The sequence below is a fragment of the Eptesicus fuscus genome, chromosome 16 (genome assembly GCF_027574615.1).
Source record: "Eptesicus fuscus isolate TK198812 chromosome 16, DD_ASM_mEF_20220401, whole genome shotgun sequence".
Taxonomy (NCBI): Eukaryota; Metazoa; Chordata; class Mammalia; order Chiroptera; family Vespertilionidae; genus Eptesicus; species Eptesicus fuscus.
In genome coordinates this window covers 45483253-45501349 of record NC_072488.1, presented here as the reverse complement: position 1 = coordinate 45501349, position 18097 = coordinate 45483253, and the positions used below count along the sequence as shown (strand labels likewise).

The following is an 18097-nucleotide window of genomic DNA, read 5'->3' as shown; positions in this document are numbered from 1 at the left end:
CCGGAGCTGAGCCGCGGTCTCCCGCCGCCGCAGGGGCCGCCGCCCGGGCCGCCCCACAGCCCCGTGGCCTCTTGCGTGTCTGCATCCCTGACCGCAGCGGCCCGGCCTCCAGCCCGAGGGAAAAGAAAGCTTCATTGACCCGCCGGGAGGGGCGGGGCAGGGGTGGGGGAGGCGGGGCAGCAGTGGCCAGCTAGCTCCACGGGGGAGGGGCGGACCTAGAGGAGGGACCTGGCCTGGGAGGAATTCAGGGAGAAGGCGGAATGTGGGAGGGCTCGAGGGGACGTGGGAGGGACGAACAGAGAGGGGGGAGAGAGGGCGGGGGTCCAGTCTCCCCTGGCCAAGCACTTTTTTGGGGAAGTCCTAGGACTGATCTCCAGGACCAGGACTCTTCTCCCCGCGTCCAGGGCCCCCGCTCAGCCTAAGGTAGGGGGGTCACGCTGCCGGCAGGAGGAAGGGGAGCTGCGGATGGAGATGATGGTGGAGGGTCCAGGGCAAAGGGGTGATGTGGGATGGAGTCCGAGGGGAAGCCAACTAGCTGGAGGTTTTATTATTGTCCAAGACGAGTGAGACTAGAAGATTGGAGAGAGGAGGCAGATATTCGGGGGCGGGGGGGGCGGGGGAGAGAGAGGAAGGGGGCAGGGTTTTCCAAATAGGGCAGCTGGGAGGGTCCTAAGGCTGGGGACACCTCTGTGAGGCCCTACCCCTGGGCCCCCAAGCCTAAATGTCCCCAGAAAAAGAGCTGTCCTGTTGGGTTGTTTGTCTGAGTCTGGGGAAGCATGTTGGGCGCCCCCAGCCGCCTCCTCCCCCCCCCCCCTCACCCCGCAGTACAGGAGCTGTTCTCAGCCCCAGACAGAGGGAAGGCCTTGGCTGAGAAGATGAATGGTGCCCCAGCCTCCGGTTGCCCGGTGACAGTGGTGGGGGTGGCGATGTTGGCAGGAGACTTGGACAACCCCCCCCCACCCAGCTTGAGGCCTGGCCCTCCTGGGCCCCTTGACCCTGCAGGGCACTTGAGAGCCTGTGTGCTGGGTAGGGCGTGCAATGGGGTCTCCGTGGACTCCAGCTTCTGCCCGCTCTGCCTCAGAATCTGCCCAGATGGGACCCTGGGCTTGGCCTCAACTCATGGGACCCTAGGTCCGAGGATCTCCTACGCCCCCTTGCCTGCTTCTCTCTCAGTAGCTGTCTGTCCTCTGTCTGACTGGCTGAACAGGTCATCTGGGCCCCTCCAGCCTCTGCTTCTTGGCTCCTGTCAGTCCCTCTCCTCCTCACCTGCTGCCTGCCTCTCTCAGCCACTCCCCAGTTCTGTGTGCCTGGCTGTCTCCCATCTCTCTCTCTCCCTCTCCTGTCTCTCTCTGCTGGCCCCCTTTCATTCCCACCATTTCCCTTCCTCTCACATCCTGTCTGTCTGGGTCTTCCTCTTTGTGTCTCTTGCTCGGTCTCTATCTCTTTATTTCGACAGACTCTTGGTCTCTAATCACTGTCTCTTGATCTCTGGGTCTCTTGTATTGCGAGTGGCTAATGAAGGTGATAATTATAAAACTAGGGGAGGTCGATGTGACACATTAACAACTAATAGTGAGAGTTCTACTCTTTACAAAAAGAGAGCCAGTCTCTCTCTCCCTCTCTCCCCCCACTTCTGTTTCCATCCCCCTCTTCTTCTCTCTCCCTCTCCCCATCTGAGTCTGTCAGTCTCTTTGACTCTGTGTTTCAGCCCCTATTCTGTGTGCGTTTCTCCCTCACTACCTTAGTTCCTGTCCTTCTCTCCCCCTGTGTCTCTGGTCTTGCTAAGTGTCTCTTTTCCTCTCCTGACCTCTCAGACCTGGACCTGCCTCAATCTCTCTCTCTCTCTCTCTCTCTCTCTCTCTCTATCTCTCTCTCCTCTCTCTCTCTCCCAGGCCTTCCTTCTCTGCCATGCGACCTGTCAGTGTCTGGCGGTGGAGCCCGTGGGGACTGCTGCTGAGCCTGCTGTGCAGCTCGTGCCTGGGATCTCCGTCCCCATCCCCGGCCCCTGAGAAGAGGGCCGGGAGCCAGGGGCTGCGGTTCCGGCTGGCCGGCTTCCCCAGGAAGCCCTTCGAAGGCCGCGTGGAGATACAGCGAGCTGGCGAATGGGGCACCATCTGTGATGATGACTTCACGCTGCAGGCAGCCCATGTCCTCTGCCGGGAGCTGGGCTTCACGGAGGCCACAGGCTGGACCCACAGCGCCAAGTATGGCCCTGGAACAGGTGAGCTCCAGGTAGAGCCTCGGTGTTGCCCAAGTGTGGCCTAAGAGCAGGGAGAGGGAACATCAGGATGGCACAGCTGCAGGACCACAGGACACTGAGAATCAATAGTCAGGTTAAGCCATGGGTGACAAACCAGCCAACACAGTCACCTCTCCGAGCTGTGTGATCTTAGGCTGGTCGGTGCCTTCTCTGAGCCTCTGGTGTCCCGTGTGCAACAAGACTAGATGATACCTAAGTTCCTTTCAAGTATGATTCTCCAAAGCCATGTACGAGCACAGCCCTGACCAAATGAGCCCTGTACGGTTCAAGTACGGTTGCTTCGTGGGAAGCTGAGAGATTGTACATGGTGTCTGGATGCCCCAAAGCCAGTCAGGATCATAGATACTGCAGCTGACAAAGTCACGTGAGAGGCCAGAGCTGAAACCAAGCTGGAACTGACTAGGGCAAGTATGAATGTTTAGGAGCAATTCCAACTGAGGCCTGCGGGTGCTTGCACTGTATGAGCCCACGGTTGGAGTGATAGAAGCTGGTGGAGTCTGCAGCTGATACCCCAATTCCCACCAGCTAGGCCACTCCTGGAATAAAGTGTCACTTGTAAGCGCCACATTTTAAGAGAGATGGTAGAAAATAGAAATATTTTGAGAGGATAGCTGCCCAGATGTGAAAGATTTGAAGCCAACTTTCAAGGAGTAGTAGCTGAAGAAACCAGGGATTTTTGATCTGAAGAAAAAATTTGGATAGCAACTACATGACGGACGTCTTCAAATATGAGGACAGTCATGTGGCTGTCAGGAGGGATTTTTTGGGATGGCATCAAAGGTCTGAATCAGACCTGGTAGGGGAAAGCCATAAAGAGTCATGAAAACTGTGTAACGGCTCCGGCAGCCTGGTCGGGCAGGAGGTAGGTGTCCCAACAGAAGCTGGGAAGTCCTGTCAGCATATGCATCAAGGATCCCTGCACAATGGCTGGGACAGACAACCTTTGAGGGCCCGCCCAATTCTGAGAGGAAGGCAGTGACACCCGTTTCAGTAAGGTCCAGGCAGAGACCAGAACAGGGGGCAACGTGGAAGCACAGGCAGGGTGGGCACCTGGGAGGCTCAGGTGAAAGATCTTAGATGTCCAAGTCCTGCAAATGGCTCCAACTCCTTAGCCTCCTTTGGCTATGTGGTCTCGGGCAAGTTACTTCACTTTTCTGAACCCCCATTGATTTTTAATATAAAGTGGTGATAATACTTCTGGCAGCTCTGTCTAAGAATGATCATGTGTGTACACACCATGGCAGCGTGCCTAACACAATAGGTACTTGGTTAACTGTAGTTGTTGTTGAGTGGGTAAGAACTAAGCAGAATTTCAAGGTTGACTCTTGGTTTTTTATCCACCGTACCAAATTCCTGAGTAGCCCAAGACCACCAGCAGCCTTCCATCGATCCTATGCCTCTTTTTTTTAAAAAATATATTTTATTGATTTTCCACAGAGAGGAAGGGAGAGGGATAGAGAGCTAGAAACATCGATGAGAGAGAAACATCGATCAGCTGCCTCCTGCACACCCCCCACCGGGGATGTGCCCGCAACCAATGTACATGCCCTTGACCGGAATCGAACCTGAGACCTTTCAGTCCACAGGCCGACGCTCTATCCACTGAGCCAAACCGGTTTCGGCCTATGCCTCTTTTTTTATTCCCTCCAGAGCCCCTTCCCCACCCGTTATCTTACCAGAAAAATGGGATCATGATAGCCACGTGTGAGGCCTCCATGTTCGCTCCCCCTCCCCTGCGTCCCCACACTTCTCCGTCCCCTGTCTCTCCCTCCACAGGCCGCATCTGGCTGGACAACCTGAGCTGTAGTGGGACTGAGCGGAGTGTGACCGAATGCACCTCGAGGGGCTGGGGGAACAGTGACTGCACCCACGATGAGGATGCTGGGGTCATCTGCAAGGACCAGCGCCTCCCTGGCTTCTCCGACTCCAACGTCATCGAGGTCTGCAGTACACACACACACACACACACACACACACACACACACACCAGCCAGGCTGGCCAGACAGGGAGGGCTGTGGGGTGTTGTATGTGGTTAGAGGAGCTACTAGAAGGTAGGGGATTCCGTATGCCCCATGGGGTCATTTGGGCTGTTAGGAAGCTGGGGGCTGGTGTGGGTGGGGGCAAGTGGTAGAGCTCCTGGATGTAAGTTCCAGATTTGTTCCAGCCTTAAACCCGGCAGGAACCTCTCCAGCCTCCTCCCTGGTCCCCAGGGAAACCTGTGCTCTCCTAGAACATCTCACTCCTTACTTCCCCCCTCCTTCAAGGCCACTTCCTCATGAAGTGCTCCCTCTTGCTCCTGCAGGTGCTCCTTCCTCAGCTTCCTCGGCACCCTTGATCATCACAGCATGTCCCTCCACCCCCACACACCCCTCAGCACCCCACTGAGGGAGGCCTGGCATCTCCCTCAGCCCCTGCTCCCCGTTGGGTTGGCAGGAAGCACACTCAGCCGGGGTTCCTTCGAGGTGGCAGGACTTGTGAAAGGTGCTACTGGGGTGCCTTCCTTGCTTGTGGTCCCATCCTCAGGTAGAGCATCACCTGCAAGTGGAGGAGGTGCGACTTCAACCAGCCGTTGGGCGGGGCCGGCGGCCCCTGCCCGTGACGGAGGGGCTGGTGGAAGTCCGGCTTCCCGGCGGCTGGTCCAAAGTGTGCGACAAAGGCTGGAGCGCCCACAACAGCCACGTGGTCTGCGGGATGCTGGGCTTCCCGGGCGAGAAGAGGGTCAACGCGGCTTTCTACAGGTGAAGGGACGTGGGCGCTGGTGGAGCAGACTGGGGCGGAGGGGTGCTCCTTAAAGAAAGGGGGTTGGGAGACGGGGTTCGGGGGCGGGGGCGGGCGGGGATGGGAGGGAGGCCGCTGGGAGGCCGGAGAGGTGAGGAGTACAGAGGGACCGCGGAGGGCTCCCCCGGCGGCTCTGCCGTCCGAAGCCGGGGCGGGGCGAGAGGCGGGCGGGCGGGCGGGCGGCGCGTCGGTGCCGTGACGCCGGCGGGGGGCGGGCAGAGTCCCCGCCCCGGGCGGTCCCCGCCACCGCGCCGGCGCGGCCGGGCCCCGGGGCTGCGCTCCGAGAGGGCGAGGGCGCGCCCTGCCGCGGTGGCGCCGGGCGGGTGCGGCGCGGGCCGGGCGCCGGGAGCCTGAGGACTGGGACGGGGCGGCGTGTCCCCGCCGGGGGCCGGGCCCGAGGCCGCGGGGCGTGTCTGTGAGCGCGGAGCCCCCGGGACTCCCAGGAACGTTTGCTAGGCTGCCCGGCGGCGCCTCCGCCGTCCTCTCCACCTGCCGGAGAGCCGGCTTCCAGGAAAACGCATCGAATCGCACTGGTGACCGGCTCAGTGCTCACAGCGTCTCGCTTCCCTGGAGCATCTCACTGGGCCATTCTGAGAAATTTGGAAATCTTTGCGCTCGCTCGGGCAGCACATATACTAGAATTGGGAATCTTCAGTCTCTCTGCAATCTCCTCTTGCAGGCTAAAACTGCTTATGTCTTCTTCAGCCTTTCCTTAGATCGGTTTTGCAGAAAGAACTCTTGACATCTATAGGTGACCTTCCGCTGGGCACACGACTTCCGACGTGGTCTGCCAGGGCCTGGTCAGAGGAGGGGAAAGGAGAAATGCCCAACTTGGATTAAAGCCGGCCTAGATTTTGCATTGCCTTTCTGTGGAGGCAGCAGCCCTCTGCTCATCCTGAACTTGTAACCACCTAAAACCAATTCAGATCTTCCCTTCTCTCTGCGCCTGTTTGAATCTACATCTATGTGGAGTTTACCCTATAAGTTTGTCACATCACTTTAAAACCATTTGAGCCCTAACCGTTTTGGCTCGGTGGATAGAGCATTGGCCTGCGGACTGAAGGGTCCCAGGTTCGATTCCCATCAAGGGCATGTACCTTGGTTGCGTGCACATCCCCAGTGGGAGGTGTGCAGGAGGCAGCTGATCGATGTTTCTAACTCTCTATCCCTCTCCCTTTCTCTCTGTAAAAAAAAAAAAAAAAAATATATATATAAATATATATTAAAAAAACATTTTAAAAGTCATGATGACCGCATGAGATTATCTTGAATCTTGACATTATATTCCGTGTCATCCCCCCCAGCTTCCTCTGGTAGACAAACATGATTAGCTATGCCTCTGGCTTCATCAGAGTGACTGTGAAAATTGTGGAAATGTTTAAAACCAACGCCTGACTCTTCTTATGAAAGTTCCCTCCAGGTTTACATCAACCCTTTAATCATTAGTTGTGAAATATTTTTTCAAACAATTTGGAACAAACTGAACACTACAATGATGTAACATTTCACCATCTTATCTATAATGAAATCTCGGGAGATTTTGTTAGTTTTTGCTAACATCCAGATACATTATGTTCACCATTCTCCAGCCTTCTGATTTAGTAATCGTTCAAAAAAAGAAAATCATGGTGGTTTGACTGAGCTAATTTTTTCTGAAAGCCCTTTAGGTCTCTCAGAATTACCATAATTGTTCCTCAATGTTCACAAACTTTCTATTTCATAACTTACTCTAGAATATTATTTATCCGTAGGTTGAGGAATCCTTTTCCTTTTTGAAAGTCAATACATTATCCAACCACCAGTCTTTTCCATTCTTGCTCAAATTTCCCTTGTCTTGGCTCTTAGACACATCTGAAAGTTCTTTCATTCCTCAGAAATACACTTTATCTGCTCTAGTGACACAACTGTTGTAAACCATCTATGTGCTGTGCTCCTCTACTATTATTATCTATCTTGGGTTTGTTCTTTGTCTTTCTTAATTCAAAACCAGGTTCTGAAAGATACGTATGAGTTAAATAGCAGGCATTTCAAGTGAAAAGGATAGCATGAACAAAGGTGTAGAGATTTGTTCATTCAGCATTTATTTATTGAGTGTCTACTGTGTGCCAGGGATTGTTGGGATTCAACAGTGAACAAAACAGACAAAAATCCCTGATCTCATGGACTACAGAAGATTTGGAAAATAAGTAACATTACAAAATGTTAGAATGGCAAAAGATGTGATCATCAAAAACAAAGCAGGAAAAGGGTTATAAAGTGGTAGTGGGACAGCAGTTTTAAATAGAGTGGTCAATAAAGGCCTCTTTGAAAAAGGCATCATTTGAGAAAAGATCTAAAGGAGGTAAGAGCATAAGCTATGCAGATATCCAGACCAGCATTTTCAGGAACAGGGATCATAAATGAAAAAATCCTGGGAGTGTGTATTGGGGCAGGGGAGCATTCTTGGCATGCTCCAGGAGACCCCTGGGGCTGGAGCTGAGTGAACAAGGAAGAAAATTATAGGTGTGATGTAGAAGAAGGTAGTGAAAGAATTTAGGAGGCTTTCACTTTTACTCAGTGTGAGATAAGGTTTTGCGCAGAAGTGTAACATCTGACTTCCATTTTTAAAGATTATTTTCTGCTTAATTAAGAATAGAGTGTTAAAAAAAAAAGAAGAAGAAGAAGAATAGATTGTGATGGATACAGTAGAATAAACAAGGCAGAGAGACTAGTTAGGAGGTTATGGTCTCCTCAAAGTCTAGTAAAGAAAGTCAACCAGTGAACATGATGAAAAAATTATCAAATTCTGTCTATAGTTGAAGGTAAAGCCAATACAATTTGATGTGATGTGAGAAAAACAATGGAATTAAGGATCATTCCAAGGTTTTTTGCATAAGCTAAGTATGCAGTTGGCCTCACTTGATAAGGAAGACAGTGGGTGGAGCATGCGGAAAAGGGTTAAATATAACTTTTTATTGGATCTGTTACATGTGAAGTTCTTTAAGGCATTGAAATGGTGAGGCTGGGTAGGCAATTGGGTATATGACTCTAGAGTTCACTTGATGAAAGTATTTTAAATCCTGAAACTGGACAACATCACCAAGGGAGGGATTGTTTAAAAAAATAAAAGAGGTTCGAGGACTGAATCTTGAGAACTTTAAACATGAGGTCAGGAAGATAAGGTGAAATGCAAACAGTGAGGAGGATAGAAAGAAAACCAGATAAGTATGGTGGCCTGGAAGCCAAGTGCTTCAAGGAAGGGAGAGTGATCACCTGAGTCAGTGCGGCAGAGATATTTCTAAAAACATAGGGCTGAGAAGCAAACACTGGACTTAGCATTGGGAAAGCCATTGTTAATCACTCAGTTGTTACAGTATCACAGTGCTTGTGTTCAATTCACCCTTTTTTTATTTAATATTGTCCCCAAAGCCATTCACATAACTTTTATTACAGTATATTGTTGCAACTGTTCTGTTTTATTAGTTGTTATTGTTAACCTTTTACTGTATCTTATTTATAAACTAGTAGCCCTGCGCACGAATCCGTGCACCAGTAGCTCACCAGTAGCTTGCTGCTGCCCTCCAGTAGCTCTCCGCCCGCTGCCCCACCCTCCTGTAGCTCCCCTTGCCCCTCCTCCCCTCCTCATAGCTTGCTACCCTACTCCCTCCTGTAGCTCTCCGCCACCTGCTTGTAGCCAGTAGCTCACTGCTGCCATCCTGTAGCTCTCTGCCGCCCGCTTGTAGCTCACTGCCCCACCCTCCTGCTGATCCGTGATCCGGTCGTTATGTGGTCAGTCATTACACTTCACGGTGTAATGACCATTTGCATATTACATCTTTATTATATAGGATTAAACTTGTTTAATATATATTTTTATTGATTTCAGAGAGGAAGGGAGAGGGAGAGAGAGATAGAAACATCAATGATGAGAGAGAATCATTGATCGGCTGCCTCCTGCATGCCTCCTATTGGGGATCGAGCCCGCAACCCAGGCATGTGCCCTTAACTGAAAGCGAACCCAGGACCTCTCAGTATGCAGGCCAATGCTCTATTCACTGAGCCAAACCAGCTAGGACTATAAACTAAACTTTATTGTAGGTATGTATGTACAGGAAAAATAGTGTATATATAGAGTACAGTACTATCCACAGTTTCAGGCATCCATTGGGGGTCTTAGAATGTATCCCCTGTGGATAAGGGGAAACTACTGTATTTCTAAATTTCTAGATAATACTATATCTTTCTGAGTACTACTCTGGAGTTCAAGATGCTCTCTCTGAGTTGCTGGCCAAAGGAAGTGCCAAGTATATTTTATTTTAGACATATTTGAGAAAAAGACATTTGGAGAAAACGTTTCACACTATACTTATATGATGAAAGGTTCTAAACTCTTAGTAATGTCTCAAGAAAGAGACCTGAGAGCTACTGTAGACCCTTGGCTAGCAATGCTGGACATATGAGATGTTTTGGCAAAAACACCAACTAAGCCAAAACCGGTTTGGCTCGGTGGATAGAGCGTCGGCCTGCGGACTGAAGGGTCCCGGGTTCGATTCTGGTCAAGGGCATGTACCTTGGTTGCGGGCACATCCCTGGTGGCAGGTGTGCAGGAGGCAGCTGGTCAACGTTTCTCTCTCATCGATGTTTCTAGCTTTCTATCCCTCTCCCTTCCTCTCTGTAAAAAATCAATAAAATATATTTTTAAAAAAAAACAAAAACAAAAACAAAAAACACCAACTAAGTACATCCTCAGGGAGAAGCCAGGGCAGGAAGTACCCACCAGCTTCAGCCTTGTTTAGAATCTATATATTAAAATCTTAGTGCCTCTGCACACTGTATACTATATCCAAATATGACTCCTCAAGAGACACAGCAAAGCCCTACCTGGTTTGGCTCAGTGGATAGAGCGTCAGCCTGCAGATTGAAGGGTCCAGGTTTGATTCCTGTCAAGGGCACATGCCAGGTTGCGGGCTTTACCCCCAGTGGGGAGCATGCAGGAGGCAGCCAATTGGTGATTCTCTCTTATCATTGATGTTTCTATCTCTCTCTCCCTCTCCTTCCTCTCTGAAATCAATAAAAATATTTTTTTAAAAAGGAGAGACACAGCAGAGCAGAACATGTTGAAAGAAATGATAACTAATATAATAACAGGGAATGTCATAAACTTATAAGAACAGGACCTGCCTTCATTCACACATACACTGAGTGGCCAGATTATTATGATCTCTGAACGCATAATAATCTGGCCACTCAGTGTGTGTGTGTGTGTGTGTGTGTGTGTGTGTGTGTGTGTGTGTATGTATGTATTAGAGGCCCAGTGCATGAATTCGTGCATGGGTGGAGTCCGGCCAGCCTGGCCAGGGGGAGGGGACATGTGCGGTTGGCCGGCCTGCCTGCTGGTCGAACTCCTGGTCCAGGGGACAATTTGCATATTAGCCTTTTATTAGATAGGATATACACTGAGTGGCCAGATTATTATGCGTTCAGAGATCATACTAATCTGGCCACTCAGTGTAGTTGGACAGGACAAAAGGGGGTGGGGAATTAAAGTCTTTGAAATCAGAGGGAGAATGAGAGGAGAAACAGACCTAGTTTCCTGACATTAGACTTAAGGTAACCTTTTGAAGAATAAAATAGGTCAATATTTAGGCCAATTAAAAAGAAGTAAGGTTTTAGAATTAATTTCCCTGGAAGTAAGTTTGGGAGATGAGCTGAGTTTGTGAATGACGAAAGCATGTGGGATTTAATGTGGGCAGGAAAGGGGCTGTCATCCTAAGCAGCCTGGCCTCATATTCCCTAGTCCAGTGGTCGGCAAACTGCGGCTCACGAGCCACATGCGGCTCTTTGGCCCCTTGAGTGTGGCTCTTGCACAAAATACCACGTGTGGGCGCGCACGGACAGTGCAATTGAAACTTTGTGGCCCATGCGCAGAAGTCGGTTTTCGGCTCTCAAAAGGAATTTCAATCGTTGTACTGTTGATATTTGGCTCTGTTGACTAATGAGTTTGCCGACCACTGCCCTAGTCAAACCAACTTAATGTCCTCAGACATCCCTACCGAGGTCCTTGACCCTGGTTCACTAGCCTCAGGCCTGGAAATGCCAGAAGCCAGAGAACAGCCAAGAATAAAAAGACAATTCACCTCCCTAGACGTGACCAGGCCAGTTCCCTTTCCTCTCCTGGTCAGTCTGGCAAGCCTAACAGTCCTAACACCTTTCTACTTACACCTTTTCCCTTAGCCCTTCCTCGGGTTTAGATCAGCCTTAATATCTATCCAAGAGTTCTTATCCCTCATCTACCTTAACCTCATGTCTGTGGGTCCTGGTATAGGGGCTCTGTCAGTCCTGAATCCATGTCCTTCACTGCTGCTCACCCACCTTGTCATGTGCCTATGAGGTCAAGCAGCTGTGAAGGGTGGAGCCTCGGAAATACCTGATGCTCTAACATCCTGCCTCCAGGAACCCTTTGATTCTTGGAAAAGAAACCTTGCCCCTGGTCCCAGCTGCACCAGCCTTTCCCACTTGGTTCTAGCCTGACCCTGACTCTGCTGTTGTCTTATCCTCACAGAAAGTTGAGGAAGCGAGCGGCCAAAGCCTCGGCCCGACGCCCCAAGCCCCTTGGCAGGTAATGGGGCGAGAGCCCTGGGACCTCCTGCACGCCTCGGTGGCCCAGGAGGTGGATGGATGGAAGGCAGCCTATCCATGTCCATCCGCAAACCCAAACGGATTAATTAAGGGAATGACTGGGGGGAGGGGGGGTAAGGAGGGAGGCAGACGTGGGAATGGGCAAGCCTTGACCTTAGGAAGCACAAGGAGGAATAACGTAGGAATGAATGGCTGAGGGAAAGCCTCCTCATCCTTATGTTTCCCCCAAATAGCTGAGCCACCTGCATGCTTTCTCACCTCCCCCCATTCTTTACCTCCCTTAATTCACCCACATTCCCGTTCTCTCTTCTGCCTTAATTTTCCTCTTATCTCCTCCCCTCCCCAACCTGGACTGACATCATTCGATTTCTCCTCACTGTTGCTGAATCCAGAGAGCAACATGCGATCCTGAAATACAGTTCGGGGGTACACAGCAGTGTATGTAGCACACTGGGCCACCTTCTCTCCACCCCTTCCCACACTCTGCATAAAGGGTTCTTCCCAGAAACGGGGAAAAAAAATCACCCTCTGCCTTTCCTGGGCCATGTACCTAACCACTACTTCCACTAACTGATTTCTCCTTTTTTCAGACCAATCACCAAGCGTAAAGTCAAACCCAAACCCCGAGTGGGCAGGGGGCCGATCAAGAGGTAAATAAAGTTCAGGCTGGGTGGACAGGAGAGGGACTGCCTAGCGATGAGCCCTGTGACTGGGCTTTGGTCAGGAAGGGGTCCAAGAGAGCCCCCCAACACAAGGGGGAGGAGCAGCAGCTAATGCAGACCCCCTTCCAGATGATTCACTGAAAGGAAAAGTAAGGCTGGCTCTTACGTTGGTCTCTGGGGAATTATGCTTGTCACGGGATTTTTGGAAATCTCTATAGGGGTTCATTCACTGACTACCTTGTTCCACATGCTCATTTATTCCCTCAGTGAATTCTAGTAGAAACTCTGGCACTTTTGTCCTTCAGAGGCCAATGCTTGCCTCTCCCCTAAGAAGTTGTCTGAGGGATCGGTGTTCCCATCCTACCTTTATTTGATTCATTTTTTAAAATATATTTTTATTGACTTCAGAGAGGAAGGGAGAGGGAGTGAGAGATGGAAATATCAATGATGAGAGAGAATCATTGATCGGCTGCCTCCTGCACACCGCACACTGGGGATCAAGCCTACAACCCGGGCACGTGCCCTGACTGGGAATCAAACCCATGACCCCCTGGTTCATAGGTGGACGCTCAACCACTGAGCCACACCAGCTGGGCTTGGTTCGCTTTTTAAAATAAGTGCTACTGGCCTGGACGTAAGACTCAGTGTTCCCTCTGGAACCTTTACCAAGGATGGGACCCTCTGTGACCCCACTGACACAATTAGGCTCCCAGTTCCCTAATTTTCCTCCTGGGTTTCTTCAAAGAGAACACGAGGGCGAGGGCGTGGAAAAGTTCCAAGCCGTGATTACATCTCACTAGGCTTCCAAAGGCCATTTGCACATGCAAAGTCTCCCTGATAGCTTCTTTGGCAGTGGCTGAGGTACAGAGAATCCATCCCTTCCTGTTGTGCCCTCCTCTCTTCGGTGCATTCTGCGACCACCCACTGGTCTCCTGGTACCCCTCCTTCTCCAGCTCCTCCTCTGGTGGCTTCAAAGGGTGTACTTGTAGTGCTTTTTAGCTTTGGGTCATCTTTGCCCAGCATAACCATACTCTAGCCTACCCTGACCCCTCATTAAAGTGCCCATCACCATTTTTACTTGGTTAGTTGTGGGGGAAGGGGAGGAGGGAGTTCAGAAGAGAGGTGTCTTTTTCCTGTGATGGCCTCTTTGACTTTTATTTTCAGCCAAACAGGACTTTGGGAGAGTACCTGATCTCTTTGAGCTTCAGAATCCACTGATCCTGAGCTTCCAAAGGTATTCTGTCGAGTCTACAGGCTTCCTTTGCTGTGTTTATAACCGTTTCCTCCTCTGTGTCTTCCTAGCCAATGTCTTCAAGTCGTCATGTTCCTTTTTTCCTCTGACATCAAGTGATGAGGCCTTACTGCAATAATTCACTGTCAAACCAGCCTCTCAGGCCCTCTCCACCAATACCAGGCCTCAGCTGGTCCTCTTCCCCTCTGGGCTCGAACCAGCCGTCCTGGGAAGAATGTACTTCTGTTGTCACATGCCTAGCTGCAATCTCTTCTTTCATTGGTGTCAATAAATAAATCCGTTCACTCTCTCAAGCATCTCTCCGCAATAATTCCAAATTTTAACATCCCTAGTTTAGTCCCATTTTCCTGTCTGGCGGCTATGGAACATTCTCTCTGAAAGGTTTAAATTGCAAAAGCACAGGCTGTCTCATGAAAGACTCACAGCCAGCTCCAGTCTGGGGGTGGGGATGTCTTTACCATTGTTGTTCATGTTCACTCTCCTTCTCGGGCCATGTGGTCCCTCTAACTCCTGTTTGTCTTGCATTTATTCACCGTCCCTACATCTGCCAGCTCCAGTCTTTCGTGTGCCCACCATCTGGTCTGTTTTTCCCATAACTGCCTGCCATACTCTGGCCTATAGAACCTCTGGCCTGAAAGTCCCTCTGGCCTCCACGGAGCCATTTACACCCGACTTACTCACTTGTTTGCATTCTGACTCATTTGGTTAGTCCAGTCTCAGCACAATAGAAGGATCTGCTCACTCTGGCTGTTCAGGCTTCCTGTTCACATCGACCGCCCCTCCTGCCCATCTCTTCCCACTGGGAAGTCCTAGCTTCCCATTCTCTTTGCACAGCAGCCTCAGCCTCCGCCTCCGTTAGGCTCAGCAGCCTGAGACCATTTGGAACAAGGTCTCTGTCAGGCAAGTCAAGACTAGCCGCCCTCCCATAGGGTTCTTCTGCTGCAGAAGGTCCCCCAAAGACCCTGCTGTCTGGGTAACTTGGGCCCTTTCAGCGTGGATATTGCCATTCCCTTTGTCCTTTGGAGGGCAGCATTGCAGAGCAAAGGGGAAGAAGAGGGATAAAGTGGTCGTGAAAAGTTAGGGGATGGTGGCGGCATGGAATAGGAGGAGGGTTGTGAGCAAAGAGGCAGGAGCATTGTTTTACCCTACTGCTCCCCACCCCTGTCCCCACAGGCTGCTGGCCCAGCGGCAGCAACACTCCTTTGGTCTGCATGGGGTGGCATGCGTGGGTACGGAGGCCCACCTCTCCCTCTGTTCCTTGGAGTTCTATCGTGCCAATGACACCGCCAGGTGCCCTGGAGGTGCCCCTGTGGTGGTGAGCTGTGTGCCAGGTCCTCTCTATGCAGCATCCAATGGCCAGAAGAAGCAACAACAGTTGAAACTTCAGGAGGAGGTTTGTGAGACAGTGACCATGACCTTTCCCGCCCCAGGTGGAGAACGCCTCTAGCCTGGCCACCCATGACTAAGCACAGCCCTGACCTTTAAGGACAGAGAGGAACCTTCCAGCGGGTGGGCCACCATCTCCTCATCCCTTCCACCATTCACCTCCAGCTCTGCTCAGCCCTCTCTGTGCCGATGTTCCCGTTCACTGCCACTGGACTGTCTCTCTTCTCTACAGGCCCGAGTGCGTCTAAAGGGCGGGGCCCGCCCTGGAGAGGGCCGGGTGGAAGTCCTGAAGGCTGGCACGTGGGGCACAGTCTGTGACCGCAAGTGGGACCTACAGGCAGCCAGCGTGGTGTGTCGGGAGCTGGGCTTCGGGAGCGCTCGAGAGGCTCTCAGTGGTGCCCGCATGGGGCAGGGTGAGGGGGATGAAGGTGGGAGGGAAAGGGAAGGAAGAGGTACACGCTCCTCGGGGAGTATAATCCTTGGGAAGGCGACCCCTGGACAATGAAAGCCCAATTATAACCTCCTGTTGTTTGTTTGGTCTTTGACCCTAGGCATGGGTGCCATCCACTTGAGTGAAGTCCGATGCTCTGGACAGGAACCCTCCCTCTGGAAGTGCCCTCACAAGAACATCACAGCTGAGGACTGTTCCCATGGCCAGGATGCTGGAGTCCGATGCAACCTGCCCTACACTGGGGTAGAGACCAGGGTCAGTCATACTTTCCCCCTTGGTTCAGGTGCCTCATATCCTATCCCGTTGTTGTCATGCTCTGAAGTGTGACCACTGCCCTAGGCCCCTGCGATACTGCAGCTCCCACCTGACACCATCGCTGTTCACCCTTTACGTGCCTCTGAATCACCCTTCGGCCACATGCCCGCTACGAACTCCCACTACCCACCCCAAAAGCTTCCCCAGCTCTTCTATTCTGTCACTACAGATCCGACTCAGTGGGGGCCGCAGCCGACATGAAGGGCGAGTTGAGGTGCAAATAGGGGGGCCTGGGCCCCTTCGCTGGGGCCTCATCTGTGGGGATGACTGGGGAACACTGGAGGCCATGGTGGTCTGTAGGCAACTCGGACTGGGCTATGCCAACCATGGCCTGCAGGTGAGTAGGAAGGAGAGGAACCAAGACTATTGCCTCCAAAGCCTGTGTTTGGGGCAGAGGACGTGGAAATGAGTCCTTTGGCCCAGGAGGCTGGATGGTGGGGCCTCACAGAAACACCTACATGTGTCCCCAGGAGACCTGGTACTGGGACTCAGGGAATGTAACAGAGGTGGTGATGAGTGGAGTGCGCTGCACTGGCACTGAGCTGTCCCTGGACCAGTGTGCTCATCATGGCACCCACATCACCTGCAAGAGGACAGGAACCCGTTTCACTGCTGGAGTCATCTGTTCAGAGAGTGAGTGGAGAGCCAGCCCAGGGAGATTCTGGGCCACCCCTTTTGGAGAAAGAGGGCTTTAATCTGGAGGGATGCTCCTTCCCCGTGGAAAACTAGCCTCACACACATACGGAGGTGGGGGGGAGGAAGCACCCCATCTGTCCTCGCCCTTCAGCAGTGACTTCTAACACTCCCCTTCCTTCCTGGGCGCAGCCGCATCAGATCTGCTGCTGCACTCAGCACTGGTGCAGGAGACCGCCTACATCGAGGACCGGCCCCTGCACATGCTGTACTGTGCTGCCGAGGAGAACTGTCTGTCCCACTCGGCCCGCTCAGCCAACTGGCCTTACGGCCACCGCCGTCTACTCCGCTTCTCCTCCCAGATTCACAACCTGGGAAGAGCTGACTTCAGGCCCAAGGCTGGGCGCCACTCCTGGGTGTGGCACGAGTGTCATGGGTAAGAGGGTCAAGTAGAAGGGCAAAGCCACTGGGGACAGAGTGAACCTGCTGGGGCAGGGAAGGAAACAGGGTTCCCTTGTCTCTCGTCCCCACAGACATTACCACAGTATGGACATCTTCACTCACTACGATATCCTGACCCCCAATGGCACCAAGGTGGCCGAAGGCCACAAAGCTAGTTTCTGTCTCGAAGACACCGAGTGTCAGGAGGGTGAGTTGGTGCCTAGAATGAGCTACAATATCTCCATCCCATAAGCTTGCCTCACACTGACATATGCCATGTCAACCCCTTCAGATGTCTCCAAGAGGTATGAGTGTGCCAACTTTGGAGAGCAGGGCATCACTGTGGGTTGCTGGGATCTCTACCGACATGACATTGACTGTCAGTGGATTGACATCACAGATGTGAAGCCAGGAAACTACATTCTACAGGTGCCTGGGGTCTGAGATTTCCAGCTGGTGAGGGGGAGCAGTGTTTATTCAAGACACCTTTGAATTATGTTGCCTTTCTCCCACTCATAGGTGGTCATCAACCCCAATTATGAAGTAGCCGAGAGTGACTTCACCAACAACGCAATGAAATGTAACTGCAAATACGATGGACATCGCATCTGGGTGCACAACTGCCACATTGGTACTTGGTGGGAAAAGCAGCCCAGGAAGACGGGATGGGCGGGAAAGCCCTTCATTCTCTTCTCCCGAAGTTGTTTCTGTCTTCCCACCCACCTCTGGATCTCCCCGCCTCTTCGCTTCCCCCCACCCTTCCCCACAAAGGGTCTGTTTTCCTGTCCAAACCACCCATTCACTTCACAGGTGATGCCTTCAGTGAAGAGGCCAATAAGAGGTTCGAGCGCTACCCTGGCCAGACCAGCAACCAAATCATCTAAGGTGCCAATACCCACCTCTTCAAACCACCACTGGCCCCTAACGGCAGGGGTCTGAGGCTGCCATTACCTCAGGAGCTTACCAAGGAACCCCTGATGTCAGCAGGCCCACTGCAGTCATCCAATGTGTACTGAGGATGTGGAACTGCCAAGCATAAGTTATCAACCTCCTCCAAGGCCAGCAGTACAGATCTGTGGCCAAGCATGGGGAATCCTGGCTCTCAGGCCCAGCAGTGAGCTGTGCTTGAGACAGAGCAGCACCTGATTAACTGGCCAGAACAACAGACAGCAGCAACTCATTTTCTCAAATAGCGAGGTCAGGATGGTCAGCTCCGGTATATCCTCTCAGTTCAGGGGAAATACAGCTTTACCTCTAGCCTTTTAATGGGGGAAAAGATCAGTGCCCCCTCCTTCATTTT

At 51.9% G+C, this 18097-nt stretch overlaps 1 protein-coding gene across 2 annotated transcripts; it reads left to right on the top strand.

Annotated features, from left to right (window-relative positions):
* Positions 1-322: 322 nt before the first annotated feature.
* Positions 323-18097, top strand: LOXL3 (lysyl oxidase like 3). Of its 2 annotated transcripts, XM_028154327.2 has the most exons (15): positions 1899-2221; positions 4037-4200; positions 4785-4999; positions 11581-11637; positions 12248-12307; positions 14745-14964; positions 15190-15370; positions 15509-15663; positions 15893-16060; positions 16194-16356; positions 16549-16792; positions 16890-17005; positions 17090-17226; positions 17317-17428; positions 17608-18097. In XM_028154327.2, the coding sequence occupies exons 1-15, from the start codon at positions 1909-1911 to the stop codon at positions 17679-17681; spliced, it is 2379 nt and encodes a 792-aa protein (XP_028010128.2). In that variant the 5' UTR covers positions 1899-1908; the 3' UTR covers positions 17682-18097. The 2 variants fall into 2 exon arrangements, with proteins under 2 accessions (XP_054583857.1, XP_028010128.2); XM_054727882.1 differs by lacking the exons at positions 11581-11637; positions 12248-12307 and adding an exon at positions 323-423 and having other exon boundaries at positions 1893-2221.